Source organism: Dasypus novemcinctus, chromosome 31 (assembly GCF_030445035.2).
Source record: "Dasypus novemcinctus isolate mDasNov1 chromosome 31, mDasNov1.1.hap2, whole genome shotgun sequence".
Taxonomy (NCBI): domain Eukaryota; kingdom Metazoa; phylum Chordata; class Mammalia; order Cingulata; family Dasypodidae; genus Dasypus; species Dasypus novemcinctus.
The window spans coordinates 26,019,440-26,037,285 of NC_080703.1; the positions used below are offsets into that span (position 1 = coordinate 26,019,440).

The 17,846-nt window shown below is 36.0% G+C and overlaps 1 protein-coding gene across 1 annotated transcript in view; it reads right to left on the bottom strand.

The window, feature by feature from the left end:
• Positions 1 to 17,846, bottom strand: part of STT3B (STT3 oligosaccharyltransferase complex catalytic subunit B) — a 128,285-nt gene that overhangs the window by 41,541 nt on the left and 68,898 nt on the right. The window contains exon 4 of the mRNA XM_058290902.2: positions 1,279 to 1,344. Coding sequence (XP_058146885.1) covers positions 1,279 to 1,344 — 66 coding nt within the window. The remainder of the gene's footprint in view (positions 1 to 1,278; positions 1,345 to 17,846) is intronic.

Sequence of the window (17,846 nt, forward strand, 5' to 3'; positions counted from 1 at the left end):
TAAACTTAAAATAGCATTCTCTTATTACTGCATGCAACTACACAGTGTATGTGTGCTGTAGGCTCTAAATAAAGGGGTCACAGATAGTTTACATACAGAAATTCTATGACATGTTTAAAAAGAAAAAAAGATAGCTAAGATTAACATTACTTTTTAGCACAAGATTACTAGGTGGACTGTGACGTAGAAAAGATAGGCAAGAGAAGGAAGAAGTCAAATTACAACTCAATCTTAAGTAATCTATTGAGAAAAAATTATTAAAGTGGTTTACAGGTTAACCTAGAGGATGTGACCATTTTTTAAGTAATGACTCTAAAGAACTGCAAGAGTTTTGAAATCAAGCAACAATCTCCAGTTAAAGAGCAAAGAAAAATTGGGCGCAATTTGAAAGTGAACTTGACATTAAGTATCAAAAAAGTACTATCTGGTCCTATGCACTAACTTTCAGGACAGGACTTTATTTAAACTTAATTCCCTGGCCCATACAAAGTCATTTTAAGGGTTTTATCCTTCATTGACTTTAAGGATTGGAAAAAGAGCAGAATGGGGCCAGAAGAACACTTTCTACAGCTTTCTCTCCTATTCTCTCAGTCTCTCCAGTCCATCTTGACTTGGGTTATCTTTTCCACTAAGACTTCCAGAAGCTCTTATTTCTTTGCTCTGGGCTCACATCAATAAACTGAGTTGATGACGACTGCTAAAAATACAGATTATTTTACCATTAAGCAAGTTAGTTAATTCCAGTATGTGAAAAGAAATATTTTGTATAATATTTAAAATTATTTGCATATTAAGCAACAAACTATTTAATTTGAATATGGTCCTATGCTCAAGATTTGACAAGTCATATTTCCTGCTACCACTGAGTTTGCCATCTAACTTGGAAAACATTTTGCTTGTGAGAGTAACTGAAGACTAAAGTTAGGAACTACAGAAAAAATAATATTAACACTTTAGGCTTAAGTGTACTTATCATTAAAAAGTTGTTAAAATAGTTTGATAGTTATATGCTGGTCTGACACGCTGCAAATATATTTAAGGGGCTGAGTTTCAGCACCCCCTTTCCAAAACAAAAGTACACACAGGACCTAGGGATGAGGTGGGGGAAAGGAGGGTAGTAAAATCAAAGAGAAGATGTCAAACAAAATCAAAACCTAGACTTCAGGAGAAAGAAAGTGGAGAACTAGTCCTGGATAAGAAGAGAGTAAGAAAAGGAGAAATTGGTCCAACTGCCAAAGACCTGTCAGACTTCACATAGATTCAGTTTTGAAATCTTACCATATAGAAATAGGATAAGCAGCAGCATACTGTCCAAAATACTGACCCAGTTTTTACAGATTTTACCTAAAACAAAACAAAACAAAATAAAACAACAGATTGATATTAAATGTTTGATAAAATTCTGCTATAAAAAGCCATTAAAGGAAAAAAGGCATGGAGAAAAGTTACTCAGATATTTAGATCCACTTTATACATACCTAACATAAAATACCTGTGATTCTTTTTTGCTTTGTAGTTTTCAATTAAATAGCCTTAAGAGCAACACTTTACATTTTTTCATTAGTTAAATTTTCTACCTTAAAATGATTAAATTGTAGCTTTAACTAAAAAATTTTCGAGCTTCTTATGATCTGCTAGAAGTTATGCAGAAACCGATTTCAGAAATCATATTCTAGCTGCTGTAAGGGAGGCTCATAATTTAGGAAATCTTATAGTGAAACTTTTCTAAAAAGTAAAGAAACACTCCATTACACATCTGTTAAAAAAAAAATCCACATAGTCACACGGTAGGTTGTGCTATAAATTAAAGTACCTTAATCTATCCTTTTTCTTCATTTGAATATGTGATCCTATAAATCTCATGTATAATTCTAAGCAACCATTTTGAAAAATTTTCATCATAATATTTAGAAATTTTCAGATACTATAATCACTATCATCAAGAATATTATAAAACTATATTCCCAAAATAATTTTCAGAAGATCTTATGATTTATTAAGTAAAATTATCCAGTACTTTGAAAAAGATAACTTACAATCAATGGAAGTCCAAAAAGTTGACAAACCGGTCTTAAAAAAACTTAAAAGTTAAAGAAATAATTTCCAAATAAAGCTTATATGTTCAGCCATAAAAAGCAAAACAGAGTAGCACATTCAGAAAACTAAATTTTAAATTTCAGAAATTCAAGCTCTAAATACTTATGCCAATGGCAAAGGGTCATCTCTAAGAACAATCAAGTAAGTATCCAAAAGAAATGACAGTCATAAATCCCATTACAAATAATTCTGTATTAAAAGAGCTAACACTATTTCTTGACAGGCAATTTCAAATGTTCTACAGAGTGGATTTCAAGAAATTCTGATTTCAAGGACTCTCCTAGTACATTCCATATAAAACAAACTACAGATGACATCTAAACTTTTGGGGAAAAAAATACAATGAAAGAAAGAGAGGGTGTAAGGGAAGAAAAAAAAAACATTGAACACTTTCAGAAGAAGCAAGTGGACTTTTTTAGTCCAGTGAAAGTCTGCTTGAATTCAAAATCATGTACATGATGTGTAACAAAATACATCCTCCTCCTCTCTCCCGGGAAGCCTTAATTTTGAAAAGAAAGGTTAGGGCCTACTTCTCCAGGTGCTGCTTTTGCTCATTGGCTGACTAAACTAGGTGGGTCCTATGTTAAAATTTTAGTGAACAGGGAAGGGGAAATATTAAGATGTTGAAACAAAAAGTGAGAAAATTTCCCAGAGCAGATTTAAGACTATCCCTATGATACCTGATCTCCAGTGGTGCTGTCAAAATCATATCCAAAGGCAGAGACTGAAAGATAATTTTTAAATAGAGGGATGTGTACTGAGAAAATGGAAAGGAGAAGAAAAAGAATATTCAGAAAGGCCTAATTCTAATTGAAGAGGCTGTAAGGAATAGTGTCCTTGAATGACAAGATGAGTCAGAAGCAAAAAAAAAAAAAAAATCCCAAGGGCAGAAAGCAGAGAAGGTTCAACTCAGAACCAGAGAAGAAAAAAGGGTAGGCTATCAAATACAAGGAGATGGAGAAGAAAAATGTTGGCAGGGAAAGTTTGAAAATGACCATTTAGTACTTTGGATTTGTGTGTCAATTATCAATTTATTGCCTTTCACCTCCAAACATACCTTTAATGTATGTTCTATGATAAACCTTGGAATTCCTTCAAAGTATTTCTCCTTTAAAATGAGCATGATGTTAAGATTTCGCAACCAATTCTTTCAAAGGCTACAAGGCTTGTTTCCTCCTAGGGTTGTCACTTCTGACTGTTCAAGTGATCCTTGGCATTCCTTCGGTTTTCCATCACATGGCAATGCATGTGACAATGTCTTCTTTCTCATATAGGTTCTATTAAATCCCAGCTTCTGGCTACTCCTGTGGCTTCCTTTGCTTATGAGGACTTCTGCCACACTGGATTAAGGCCCACCCTCATTCAGTTTGGGCACACCTTAACTAATAACATCTTCAAAGGTCCTGTTTACAAATGGGTTCACACCCAAAGGTCCATGGTTTGGGACCTGAGTATACCTTTTGAGGGGACATGATTCAATCCACAACAACCAGTGTTTATCAAATCAAACTATTTTACTATATACTATGAATAAGTTTATTATCTAAATTTCCAGCCATAGGCCATTAAAATTATATAAAGAAAATTAATAAAATATAAGGAAAAACGCCCCCTCCTTCCCCGCCAAAGTTAGTTGAAATGGGACCTCTGAACCACAGGAAGTTGTTCTTAAAGACTTATGAGACATTCCAGTTTTGGGGGAGTGTAATTCAGAGATTCCCCCCTGGAGGGGGGCTAGGAGGAAGAGAGGAAAAAAACTGGATAAAGCTGTCAAAAACAACCATTTCAGGACATTGGAAATTGACCAAATGCAGACAAATAAATTGAGAAGCGTTTATTCTTGAAAAACTGCTAGGGCTTCCAGGGAGTCCACAGCATTTTTCCCACGACTGTTGTCAAAGCACTCCCTACCCCACCTCCATTAACCTTGGTTGACAAGAATAGTGTTTCATCAGCCTGGGACTAGACAAGAAAACTAGCAGCATTGATACCTAAGAAGACTTGACATGGGGTGAGGATAGGGAGAATGAAAAACAACAGCTTTGCCAGGTAAGAATGACAAACTTGGGAACAAACGGTGAAAACCCACACTTTGCTGCAGTAAGTTTGGGTAAGTGGTGTAGTCGTCAGAAATCAAATGAGGTGATCCTGGAAATGAGAAAGCAATATGGGTTGAGATAAGCTCTCCATACATCACTAGTGACTGGGAAACTATGCAGGTACACAGGGGAAGACATAAGAGAACCAAATAAAAATAAAAGCCCAGGGAAGACTTAAGAACTGGCTATATTTATGAATGCATTCTTCAACCCATAAATTGATCAATCAGCAGAGAGTGGAAGCTTTTGGGGGCAAGGTGTTGAGCAAAAACCCTGCCTAAATTTTTTGGTGACATATACTCTAAGAAGATACAGGGGTGATCCTATGTTGGGCTAAACTGTAAAAGACAAGAAATAAAAATAACTAAGCAAATACATCAGTGGATATCCACTACAGTAGACACAGATGCTGCAGTTTAAGTCCAAGCAAGTTACTAAGACAAACTAACAAATCACAGAAAAATTAAAAGGAATCAAGAGTTCTAACAATATAATATCCAAATTGTCCAGCTTCAACCAAAATTTATAACACATACAAAGAAGAGGAAAGCATGACCCATAGTTGAGGGGAGAAAGTAATCAACAGAAAAAGACTCAGAGAGGGCCCAGATGTTGAATTTAGAAGAAAAAGACTTCAAAGTAGCTATTTAAAATATGATCAAAGAATTAAAGATTACTATGTTCTAGTAACTGGGATTGGGAATATACAATACAGAAAAAGTATATATATATATACACACATGTAAAAAAATAACCAATGGAAGTTCAAGAGTTGAAAAGTACAATTACTTTATAGTGACAAATCAACCTTACCTAAGGAGGTCTGGCTTCCGCCCTTAGCTACAGAAGGTGATATTTAGGCCCCTGGAACATCTGTCTGATAGGATTGTCTTTGTTTTAAGGGAGCTTAGGTTACTAGAAAGTTCAATATGATTTATGATTGGGGCTTTGGGCCATTTCGAATCAGTTCTGACCTCCAGAAGTTAATGACTAAAGTTATCTGGTTGACCTCCAGGAGGGCCTAGAAAACTAAAGGTCAGCCATGCACACAGCTGTGATTGGGCTCTAATAAAAACTATTAGATCATGTCATCTGCAAATAGTGAAATTTTTTACTTCTTCCTTTCCAATTTAGAGGCCTTTTATATCTTATTCTTCCATAAGTATGTAAGCAAGTACTTCCTCCACCATGTGAAATAAGAGCGATGAAAGTGGGCATCCTTGTCTTGTTCCACATTTTAGCAGGAAAGCTTTTAGGGTTTCACCTTTGAATATTATGTTAGCTGTGGGTTTTTCATATATATCCTCTATCATGTTGAGGAAGTTTCCTTCTATTCCTACCTTTAGAAGTATTTTCATCAGGAAAGGGTGCTATACTCTGTCGAATACTTTTCTGCATCTATAGAGATGATCATGTGTTTTTTTTTCAATCTGTTTATGTGGTGTTTTCTTATGTTGAACCATCCTTGCATACCAGGGATGAAATCTGCTTGGTTATGGTGTATAATTTGTTTGATGTGTTGTTAAATACAATTAGCAAGTATTCTGTTGAGGATTTTTAGCATCTAGGTTCTTTAGAGAGATTGGTCTATAGTTTTCCTTTCTTGTGGTGTCTTTGTTTGGCTTTGGTACTAGGGTAATACTGGCATCATAGAACGAGTCAGGCAATGTTCCTTCTACTTCTATTTTGGGAAGAGTTTAAGCAGGATTGGTATTAGTTCTTTCTGGAATGTTTGGTAGAATTCACCTATGATGCCTTCTGGTCCTGGTCTCTTCTTAGTTGGGAGGTTTTTGATGACTAATTCTATCTCATTACTTGTGACTGGTCTGTTGAGTTCATCAATTTCTTCTTTTGAAATGTAGGTTGCTTGTGTGTTTCTAGGAATTTGTCCATTTCTTCTAAATTACCCATCTTGTTGGCATACAATTTTTCCAAGTATCCTATTATGATATTCTTTATTTCTGTGGGGTCAATGGTGATATTTTGTTTCTTATTTTATTTATTTGCGTCTTCTCTCTTTTTTCTGTCTTATACACAATGGACTATTACTCAGTTGTAAGAAGGAATGTAGTATTAACACAAAGGATAACATGGATGACTCTTGAAGACTTTATGTTGAAGGAAACAAGCCAGGCACTGAAGGACAAATATTATATGACCTCACGGCTATGAATTAAGCAAATTGAGAAGACTCACAGAGCTAGAGTCTGGAAGATAGGTTTACAGGAGAGAGAAAGGGAGAATAGGTTGTGAGCTAATTCCCATATGGGCAAAATCTATGATAAGGTGGAAAGGTGTGGTTGTGTAGTGGATGGGCATGACACTGGTGCAGTGATGCTCCAGGGCTGGGTGGTGCTGGTTTTGAGTGGGGTTGGGTGGGAAGGATCAGTTGGACTGTCCATGGAACTGGGGGAAGGTTTGGGGAAAGGAGTAGGTGAACTATGGGATTTGCGGCTATGTGGTTGAAACTACAATGTTGGGAATGTTCTGGCAAATATGGCAGAGGAGGGTTAGTGGTTTAAGGTGTTAGATGTGGGGGGAATGTGGGACAGGGCACACCTGGGGCAGGCTTCGAGGGAGTGTGTAGTGTTCATCTCATCATAGTGTGTTGTATTAGTGGGTGGAGACTCACATAATGAGCGGGAAGCTATTGGACTCCCATCTTGGGGTGTTTTGCTATGATCTCAAATAGAGATGCAGGGGTCTCTCGAAAGCATAGGCCATGCCTAATAGGGAAGAACAGGACAGTAAGTCAAGTCCTCAATGTTCTTGCATGTGACTATGAAATTTGTCCTTCAATGAGTTAGTCTTTGTGATTACCATGGGTCCCAAGAGGAGGAGCAGGGAAGAATAGAATAGATGGAACATGGGGCATTTTTGCAGCGATGGAATGGTTCTACATGGTCTTGCAATGATAGATACAGACCATGTTAAATTTCATCAAAATCTGTAAGGGGGAGGATGTTGGGTACACAGGAATCACCCATATGATATACGTGACTTTTCTGTAACCTGAAGGTTCTTTGAAGACAAAATAGGACACTAGGGGAAAATGTCACTGTACATACAAGACAACAGATTGCACAGTGATGAAAGACATAATGTCAAAAAAATTTTAATTTTATATTTGTAAATTATTTTTATTTCAAAAAAAATTTTTTTACATTTATTTTTGGTTATTTTTAAAACTATCATTATTATATCATTTTCCTATTAACTGTATACAGCTATATTGTTGGCTTCAATTTTGAAGAAGTTTTAGATCACAGAAGGGTTTCAATTGTGGCAGGGGAGGATCACTGGTGCTGCATGTCAGAGATGGGGGACACATGAGAGGAAGTTCATCTGGGGCATACCTATAAGGCATATGAATGTGTTCAAGTGTTCACAGGGCTTTGTCACAGTAGGTAGAGATTCACACAATAACCAAAAGAATATCAAATTTCTATCCTGGGGAGCTCTGCCACATTCTCTAATGGGACAGAAAGAATGACCCAAGTACAGGGGCAGTGGCTAGTGAAGGAGAATGGACCACTGACGGGCCCTTAATAATGATGACTGTACTTATGAACCTTTACTTTTGAAATTGAAACAATCTATTATTATAGGGTGCCTAAGAGTTATCTTCTGAAATCTTCCCTGTTGCTCAAATGTGGCTTCTCTCTAAGCCAACCTCAGCATATAAATGTACTATTTTTCCCCTGGTGTGGGACATGACTCCTGGGGATGAGCCTCCCTGGCACCAAGGGATTACTACCAAGCACCAACTAGCAATGCAACTAGAAAAAGACTTTGACCAAAAGGGGGAAAGGGTAAAGACAAATGAGTTTATATGGCTAAGAGACTTCAAAGTGAGTCAGGAGGTCATTCTAGAGGTGACACTTAAGCAAGTCTCAGCAGGATCTCATTGACTGCCAAAGTAAATATTGCCTCAAATAGCAGGGCACCTGAAGGCTCTGGAGATACCTAGACAGCTCAGGTGTCACCTAGGGCAAACAGCTCAGGAGTTCAGCACCCTGCCAGTGGGTCCTACTTTGGTATTTATGCTCCCCAGTGCGACAGAGTTGGACTCGGTTGTGGTTTCCCTACACATGGCTCTTCTGCCCCTTCTAGTTCAACGTATGGTTAGTACTAGAATAGACAGGTGTATGTCCATGGCACTTAAATCTTTGGGCTCTCCATGTGCCATTTGGGCCCTGAATCTCAACAGAGCTGCAACACCTATTCTTCAAGTTCACTGGACTCACCCAAGACAACTAACAAGGAAATGATGATGGACAATACTCATCTCAAGGAACAGACAGAATCTGCAACTACAAGCAAGATAGTCCTATCGATCTGCCCCATGGGATCTAAGCCCCCTCTCAATAAGAGTTGGAATGGGTATCACCATCCCAGAATCCTCAGGATTGGGGAATGAACGATGGACTAGAATAGACTTACTGTTATTCTACTATAGAGACTTACTGTGATTCTAGCAATGGAAGAACTGTTTCACTGATGTGAGATAGTAGCCACTGGAGGTTCTGAAGGGAGTGAGAGGGAAAAATAGGTATAATAAAGCGGCATTTTTAAGACTTGGGAATTGTCCTGAATGACACTGCAATAATAGGTACAAGCCATTATATATCTTGTCATAACTTACAAAAATGTGTGGGAAAGAGTGTAAACTACAATGTAAAGTATAATCCACATTTAGTGGCCATGCTCCAAAATGTGTTCCTCAATTATAACAAAAGTACCACACTAATGAAGGATGTTTTTAATGTGGCAAAATGTATGAGGGTTAAGGAGTGGGCCATATGGGAATCCCCCATATTTTTTATGTAACATTTATGCAATCTAAGTGTCTTTAAAAAAAAAAAGTATATTATTTTTTAAAAAGTTTATTTAAAAAAAAACAAAACTGTAAGACATAAAAGGCTCAGGTGAGTTTCCATGATGTGGCAGAGAGTACTATATACTTGAGGATGACAGATGCTTCTCATTTGGGGCACCCTTCCAGATCTTGCTCTGTGTGTGTCTTCCTTTGGCAAGTACTGATTCATAATCTTTGGCTATAATAAAATTATATTCACAAGTATAATGCTTTCCTGAGTTCTGCGAGTCAATTTAGTGATTTATCAAACATAATTATGATTATGGGAACTCACAAATTTTTAGCCAGCAGGTCAGAAGTGAAGGTGGCTCTAGAAACTTCTGAAGTTGTAGCTGGTGTTCATTTCCTTTAACTTTGTAGCTGGAATTTTAACTCCTCACAAGAACCAAAATGAAAAATTCAGTTAACTACACTTAATAGCAAATTTGAGATATAAGAGGGATCAATTAATATAAAGATGAGTCAATAAAAATGATCCAATCCAAAGAAAAATGTAAGTATAAAACAAAAAAGCTGGAGAGGAAGGTACAGAAAAATTAGTTAATAAAATGGATGACTAAAAATTTCCAATCTATGGCAACCATCAATTTACAGATGCACGGATGCTAATAAGCCCAATATAACTATAAATCGTATTTGTATTCAGACAAACTGTAGTCAAACTAAAACCTGAAAAGAGAAAAAAAACAACAACAAAAAAACCTCACAGGGAACAACAATATGATTAACAGTTACATTATCAGAAAAAAGATGGAGGCCAGAAGGCAGTGGAATGATATGTAAAAAGTGTTGAAAGAAAAAAGTATCAACCAAGAATTCTATAGCCCATTAAACTATTCTGCAAAAACAATGGCAAAATTGAAAGAACTGATTACTAGAAAACTTGCCCCACACGACATACTAAATGAAGTCCTTCAAACGGAAAGGAAATAATATCATATAGAAACTGAGACCATGGGAAGGAATGAAGTGCAATGAAAATGGTAAATACGGTGTTAAAAATAAGTCTCTACATTTCTCTTAATTTGTATAAAAAACATAAAACAAAATTATATAAGTATTAATATATACATACATAAAAAAGTAAAACTCATATTGCTGGGCTGATAATACACACAGGAATAATAAATATGGCAATCTTTTGATGAGAGAAAAAAATGGAACTATTTTAGAGCATGGTTGTTACATTTTATCAGAATCATGTCAGAATTAACCAGTAGATTGTGATGAATTAAAGCAGTATAATGTAGTCTCTTTATCAAATATATCACTACAATAAAGGGGTCAATATAAAAGAAAAATATATAATTTGCAAATGTACAGGTACCAAAAATAGATCTGTACAATATGTAAAGCAGAAATTAACAGAATTGAAAGAGAATACTTAAACATTTATAGTTGGAGATATCAATAACTATTTCTCAGTAATTGATAGAACAGCAAAATGCATATTCTTTTTAAGTACACATGGAACATTTTCCAAGACAGGCCATGTGCTTGATAAGGGTTCAGCAAACATTTTCTTAATTGTCAAGATAGCTAATATTTTAGGCCTACGGGCTCTATCTTTGCCATCATACTCAACTCTGTGACTGTAATGCAAAAGCAGCCATGGACAATATGTAAACTAATGGACAAATCTGTGTGCCAGCAAAACTTTATTTACTAAAGTAAGTGGCTGCCCTGCAGGCCACAGTTTGTAGGCCCCTGGGTAGACCATAAAACATGTCTTAATAAATTTTAAACAATAAAAACCATACAAGTATATTCTTGAATGACACCAAAATTAGAAATCAACATGAGAAAGAATGCTCAGAAATCCTCCTGTTATTTGAAAATTAAACAATATACCTTTTAAAGAACCCATACATCAAAAAGAAATCAAGAATTAGAAAAAATCTTCAACTATATGACAATGAAATCCAAAATATTAAAATATATAGAATATAGTTAAATTAGTGATTAGGGTATAGCATTAAATGCTTGTATTTAAAAAGTAGAAATAGGTAAAGTCAATAACCTAAATTTCAACCTCAAAATACCAGAACAAGACAAACCAAATGCAAAGTACAATAAAGTAAATAATAAAAATCAAGAAATTAATGAAACAGAACATAGAAATACAGAGGAAAATCCGTGAAACCAAACGCTGGAAGGAACAACAAAGCTGATAAAACTTACCTAGACTGAACAAGAAAAGAGAAAACACAAATTACCAATATCAGGAACAATAGACTGTGCAAAAATTAAAAGCATTATAAGCTAAGATTATAAACAATTTTACAAAAAGAAACACATTACCAAATTACTCAAGAAACAGAAAATCTAAATCAAATTATGTTGATAAAAAATTGAATTAGTAGAGAAATGGATGTAGCTCAAATGACTGGCCTCCTGTCTACCATATGGGAGGCCCTGGGTTAGGTTCCTGGGGCCTCCTGGTGCAGGCAAACTGGCCCATGCCCACGCCCAAGGAGAACTGATGTCCCACGCCCGTGGAGAGCTGAAAGCCTGCACCCATGGAGAATTGGTGCAGCAAGATGACGCAACAAAGGGAGACAAGAAGAAACAGACAAAACAAGCAGCAAATGGACAGAGAGAGCACAAGCAGCAACGGGGGGGGGGGGGGGGGGTGGAGAGGTAAATAAATAAATAAAAATTGAATTAGTAGTTAGAAATCTTCCCAGGTCCAGATGGCTTCACTGGTATATTCCACCAAACACTTAAGGAAGAATTATACAAACTCTCTTGGAGAACACAGAGAAGGGGGACATATTCCCTACCTTATTTTGGAAGCCTTGTAGTACTCTAATACCACAGCCAGACACACATCACAAGGAAACTACAAACCAGTATTCCTCATGGATACAGATGCAAAAATCCTTTATAAACAATAAGCCATATCCAGCAACATGTAAAAAGGACTATATATCCTGAGCAAATGCGGCTTATCCCATAAAAACAAAGTTGGTTTAACTGTAGAAAATATAATAATGGAGTGATTCCCAACTGGGAATGATTCTGATTCTTCCCACCAGGGGACAGTTAGCAAAGTCTAGAGATATATTTAGTTGTCAAAACTGGGGGGTAGAAAGTGCTATTGGTATTTAGTGGGCAGAAGCCAAGGGTGCTGTTAAACATCCTGCAATACACAAAGCATTCCCCCACAACAAAGAATTACCTGGCTCAAAATGAAAATAGAGCTGAGATTGAGAAACCATGAATTAATGTAATATACCATGTTAATACAGGCCAAAACTATTCGATCATCTCAAGAGATAAAAAGAACTGATAAAATCTAACAACCATTAATGATAACAACTCTTAAACCTAGAATAGGAGAAAACTTCTTCAACCTCTGATGAAGGCTATCTACAAAAAACTTATACTTAAAGGTGAAAGCCTGAATGCTATTCCCTTAAGATCAGGAACACTTCTCATCACTTGTATTCAACATTTAACTATAGGCAAGAATAAAACTAAAGGAATACAGATTGGAAAGGAAAAAAATAAAATTCTTTTATTTGCAGATAAAATTATCTTGCACAGAGAAAATCCTAAGGAATCTTAAAAAACCCAACAACTATAATATGTGAGTTTAGCAAGGTATAGGATACATAATATATGAAAATCAATACACAAAAAACAATTATTAGCAATGAATGATGTGAACACGAAATTAAGAAAACAATTCCATTCACAACAGCATCAGTAAGAATAAAAATGTAGGCATAAACTTAATAAAATAAGACCTTTACACACACACAAAAGGCAAAATACTACTAAAAAAAAAAGACCTAATTAAATGGAGAGATATACCATATTCATAAATTGGTAGACTTAATATTGTTAAGATGACAGTTCTCTCCATGTTTATCTATAGATTCAACATAGTCTCTAACTAGATCCTTGCAGGATCTTTGTATAGAAATTTTCAACCTGATAATAAAACTTATATGGAAATGCAATGGACCTAGAATAGACAAAACAGAAAAGTTCTGAAAAAGAAAGTTGGAAGGCTTATGCTTCCCAATTTCAAAAATGTTCTATGAAGCTACAGTAATCAAGAATGTGCCAATGGCATAAGAATAAGCATATAAATGAAACAGATGAGCTCAGAAATAAACCCATACATTTATGGTCAATTAATTTTTAACAAAGATACCAAGGTAATTCACAGTAAAAGGAGTCTTTTTCACATCCATACCCAAAGAACTGGAAAGCCGTGTGAAAAAGAAAAAGAGAACTTAAATATTTACTTCACAAAATTAACCCTAAATGAATCAGACATAAATAAATGTAATAGGTAAATCATAAAACTTCTGGCATAAAATGAAAGAGGACATATATGTAACCGTGAGGTAGGCACACTTTCTTGGATATGACATTAAAGCACAATCCACAAAAGAGAAAAAAAAAAGTCAAAGCTGAGTTCATCAAAATTAAAAACTTTTGTTCTTCAAAATAAACCTTTAAGAAAATGAAAATGAAAAGACTGGGAGAAAATATATGCAAAACATATACCCAATAAAAGACTTGTATTCAGTATAAATAAATCTTAAAACTCTAACTCAAGAAAACAGATAAACCTAAAAGGTTACTCTGAATAAAACACTTTGATTATAACCCTTCTTCAAATCAAGAACCTAGTACATATGCACAAAAAACAATGGAGAAATGCAACTAGACATGGTCATTGGTCACACCTGTGTGCCCTACCAGGCTCACTATCTCAACAGTTTTTAACAGTCCAATATTTTGTTACTCGAACAATTTATTCATGTTTGAGGAATAAAAGCATAAAAGGATATGTTACCTAGTTAACAGGTAAAAAGCAAGCCTAGTTTAGTTCAGCTGCTCCTACTCAGGAGTATGGTTAAGACCTGGGTAAGAGAGACATTGTTTGTTCCTGAACTAAAATGTCCTATTAACAAAAAAGATGTACTTATTCATTAACATGCAAACAATAATCTAACAGTATAATTAGTTACAATGGACTAATATGATATTTGGACAATAGGTCAAAGCACACAAGAAAGAATTATAGCAAACTAAAATAAAATCTAAACTATATAACCAAAGAATATTGCATTAAATAAACAGTGTAATGTTAACAAATTCAGTGAGGCTTTATAGCCACCTGCAGTGTGGAATATTTTTCATCCTCATGGAACCTTTTATATGCCATTCATGATTCTTCTTCCAATCAGTGACTTACATAGCTTATCGGTACACATATGAAATGTTGAGTAATCATTCAAGGCACCATTCTTGAACAATGTCACCTTACACAAGCACTTCTCCTGTTTACTCAATGCCTTCTTAATAGAATACACGAATCTGTAGTGCAGTGATTTGGGAATAAAACTAGGGTGAGTATAAAACTTTTTATCATTTACCTGCATTTACTCATAAAATCTATGAAGCTTGACACTGTCATAAAGCACTAAAGACATGAAGTAGTTAACTAAGTCAACACGACAAAAGTATTGATATTTTACGCACCATACATGTGATTAGAACAATCCTTTGGAATAGAAGTCCTTATCAGCAAAGTTTCAAGAGTCATCCCACTTAAAAAAAAAGAAAAACTAAACTAAGAGAAGACTCCAAATTGGAATAAAAGATAACATCTAGGGGTGCAGGTGTGGCTCAGTGGCTTGAGTGCCTGCTTCCCATGTATGAGGTCGCGGGTTCAATCCCTCCTACCTCCTAAAAAGAAAAAAAGGATAACATCTAGTCGTAGTCTTGATATGACATAAAAACTACATTCTAATGCATTTTACAAGTAGCTTGTCTCCTCCGTAATGGGTAAATCCAATGAAAATTAAAGTGAATCCAGATAACTGGTCTGAACAGACAAATCCTGACAACTTTAAAAACTGAAATGGGCTTGGTGAAATGTTGAGCATGAACTTTACATAATTCTTGCAAATAATGAGGCCCTCAATTTTCAGAGTAAGTTAACATTTCCCAAATGGAAATGACTTGAAAGAAAAAATTATTTGCAACAAATATTTTAAATGTGAAACTCAATTTTATTATTTAGATTACAGCCATGAATCTAGTACACAAATATCAAGCTTAAAATCTTGGTTGTTGGGAAGTGGACTTGCCCCAATGGATAGGGCGCCCGCCTACCACATGGGAGGTCTGCGGTTCAAATCCTGGGCCACCTTGACCCAAGTGGAGCTGGCCCATGCACAGTGCTGATGCGCGCAAGGAGTGCTGTGCCACACAGGGGTATCCCCCGCGTAGGCGAGCCCCACATGCAAGGAGTGCGCCCCGTAAGGAGAGCCGCCCAGCATGAAAGAAAGTGCAGCCTGCCCAGGAATGGCACCCCACACACGGAGAGCTGACACAGCAAGATGACACAACAAAAAGAAACACAGATTCCCAGTGCCGCTGATAAAGATAGAAGCAGTCACAGAAGAACATACAGCGAATGGACACAGCAGACAATTGGGGGTGGGGGAAGGGGAAAGGGGAGAGAAATAAAAACAAAAACACCTTGGTTGTTAAGTAGAAATCAATGTATTATGCTAATTTTAGTAGACATAAAAATAATCCAATCAAAACTACAATAATCAAACTTGAGAAAGTGGGTGACTTAATCCTGTAGTAAGTACTAAAGTGCCACATCATGAAAACAACTGTCTGAATCAACTATTTCAAAATTCCAGAGTCTAGGACAGGGGTTCTTAACCTTTTTTGTTCCATGGACCCCTCTGCCAATCAGGTGAAAACCACAGACCCCTTACGAAGTCCACACTATGTTGTGTATTATTTAATATATATATCACACCAACACCAACACATCTCCACAAGAATGTTTTTTTGAAATTTCAATTCAAGTTCATGGACCCTGGTTAAGAACCCCTGGTCTAGGAGAACACTGTGCAGCACACAGGGAAGAGCGGGAGCAAGAGGCTGGTAAATTGCAGGTAAATAACCATGAGTTCCACAAGTACTGCAGTGGCTACTGCCACCCATCCCCCAGCATTGTGACAAGCAGCAGTGAGGTACTAAACCCAGGCCCCTGTGGCAGCTTGCTGGTGCCTCTGTGGAGTGTGAAGACCAAACTCCCAGAGATCCTGGGATGTGTGCAGTCTGATCACGCATCAAAATTTTTGATTAATTCAGAAGCCTAATGGCCTGCTTTGTTCCAAGGTCCCTGGCAAAAGCTGTAGAGGAGACTTAATGACAGCAATCTTCCTCAAAACTACAGAAAACTCAGTTAAAGGGCTGCATTTATTGGGCCAATGCCAAATCAAGAAAATGTATCCTCAAAGAGCCATAAGAGACACTACTCACACCCTTCCTGGCTGGGAACAACTGACCTGGGAAATTTCTCTCTGGGACATCCCACCTTCCAAAATTTGCCCTCTGGGCAAAAATAGCTTAAAACAACTGAGTCACCTAGCCTGGAGCAAAGGATTACTTGCTTTAAGTACCTGGGCAATGGAAAAGTTTTGATAATGGATGATGGTAATTATAGCACACCATTGTAAGGGTAATTAACATAATTAACAGCAATATATTTGAATGTGGGTTAAATGGGAAAATGTTAGGTTGTATATATGTTACTAGAATAAAAATTTTTTTTAAAATAGTGGAACTGCACAACACTAACAGTGAAACCTAAGTTTAACCGTGGACTACATTTAACAGTAAAATTATAAAAATGTGCTTTTTTAATTTAAAAAAATGTACCACACCATGCAATGTGTTAATAATAGGGTGGTAAATCTATATTATATGCATGATTTTTCTATAAACCTTCAACTCTCTTTAAAAAAAAAAAAGGTCAGATCATACTGTTCCTATACTTTCTCCAAAAGATTTCAAAATGATGTTTTAACTGAAATAACTATACTCAATACTTGATCCACTGACATTTCCTTAATAGTGTCCCCACAAAATAATCTTCCCTATAGAATATTAGCCTAGCTGGCAGGACATATATAACAATAAAAGATTTTAAAATGCTTCATACTAGATCATTTTCTAAACTAGCACTCACTATCCAACAGAAATAGAATACAAGCCACATATGTAACTTTAAGTTTTCTAATAGCCACATTTAAAAAGTCAAAGAAGTGTAATTAACTTTAATAATCAATTTTATTTAACCCAATATAAAAAAAATCATTCAATATATAATCAACATAAAAAAATTATTAGACAACTCATATTCTAACCTGTATACTTGAAAGACTTCCCAATTCAGGCTAGCCACAACTGCTAAGAGTCATATGTGGCTAATGACTACCTAATGAGAGAGTAGAAATGTTCTATATCTACTCTATCACAGGAAGTTCTTTTGAAAAGTATTGTCTAAACCTACAAAAATGGGCCATTCTTTATTTTGGCTCACAGTATTAAAAGAGCTACTAAGTTCTTTTTGTGCTTAGGATGTAGAAAGTTGCAAGAGAAATGTCACTTCCACGCAAAACCATGAGGACATATCCTGGATAATCAGCAGAACGGTATTTTTTCTCAGGCTTATTAGGGAGCTAAAATCATAAAACAAACAAATAACAAATATTCCAAAGACTAACAATCTCTTCCAAAGAGAGATAGCATACACGAACAGTTCCACCTCTGGCAGATCATGGGATAGAGCTGACCACTATACAAACAATTCAGAAATCACCTAAAATTGCAATGCATTCTTAAAGACCAGAAAAAGGCTAGTTTCTCCATTTGAACTGGTATCCTACACAACAAAAGGAGAGTTCAAATTCACTCACAAATTTTTTCCCATGAGC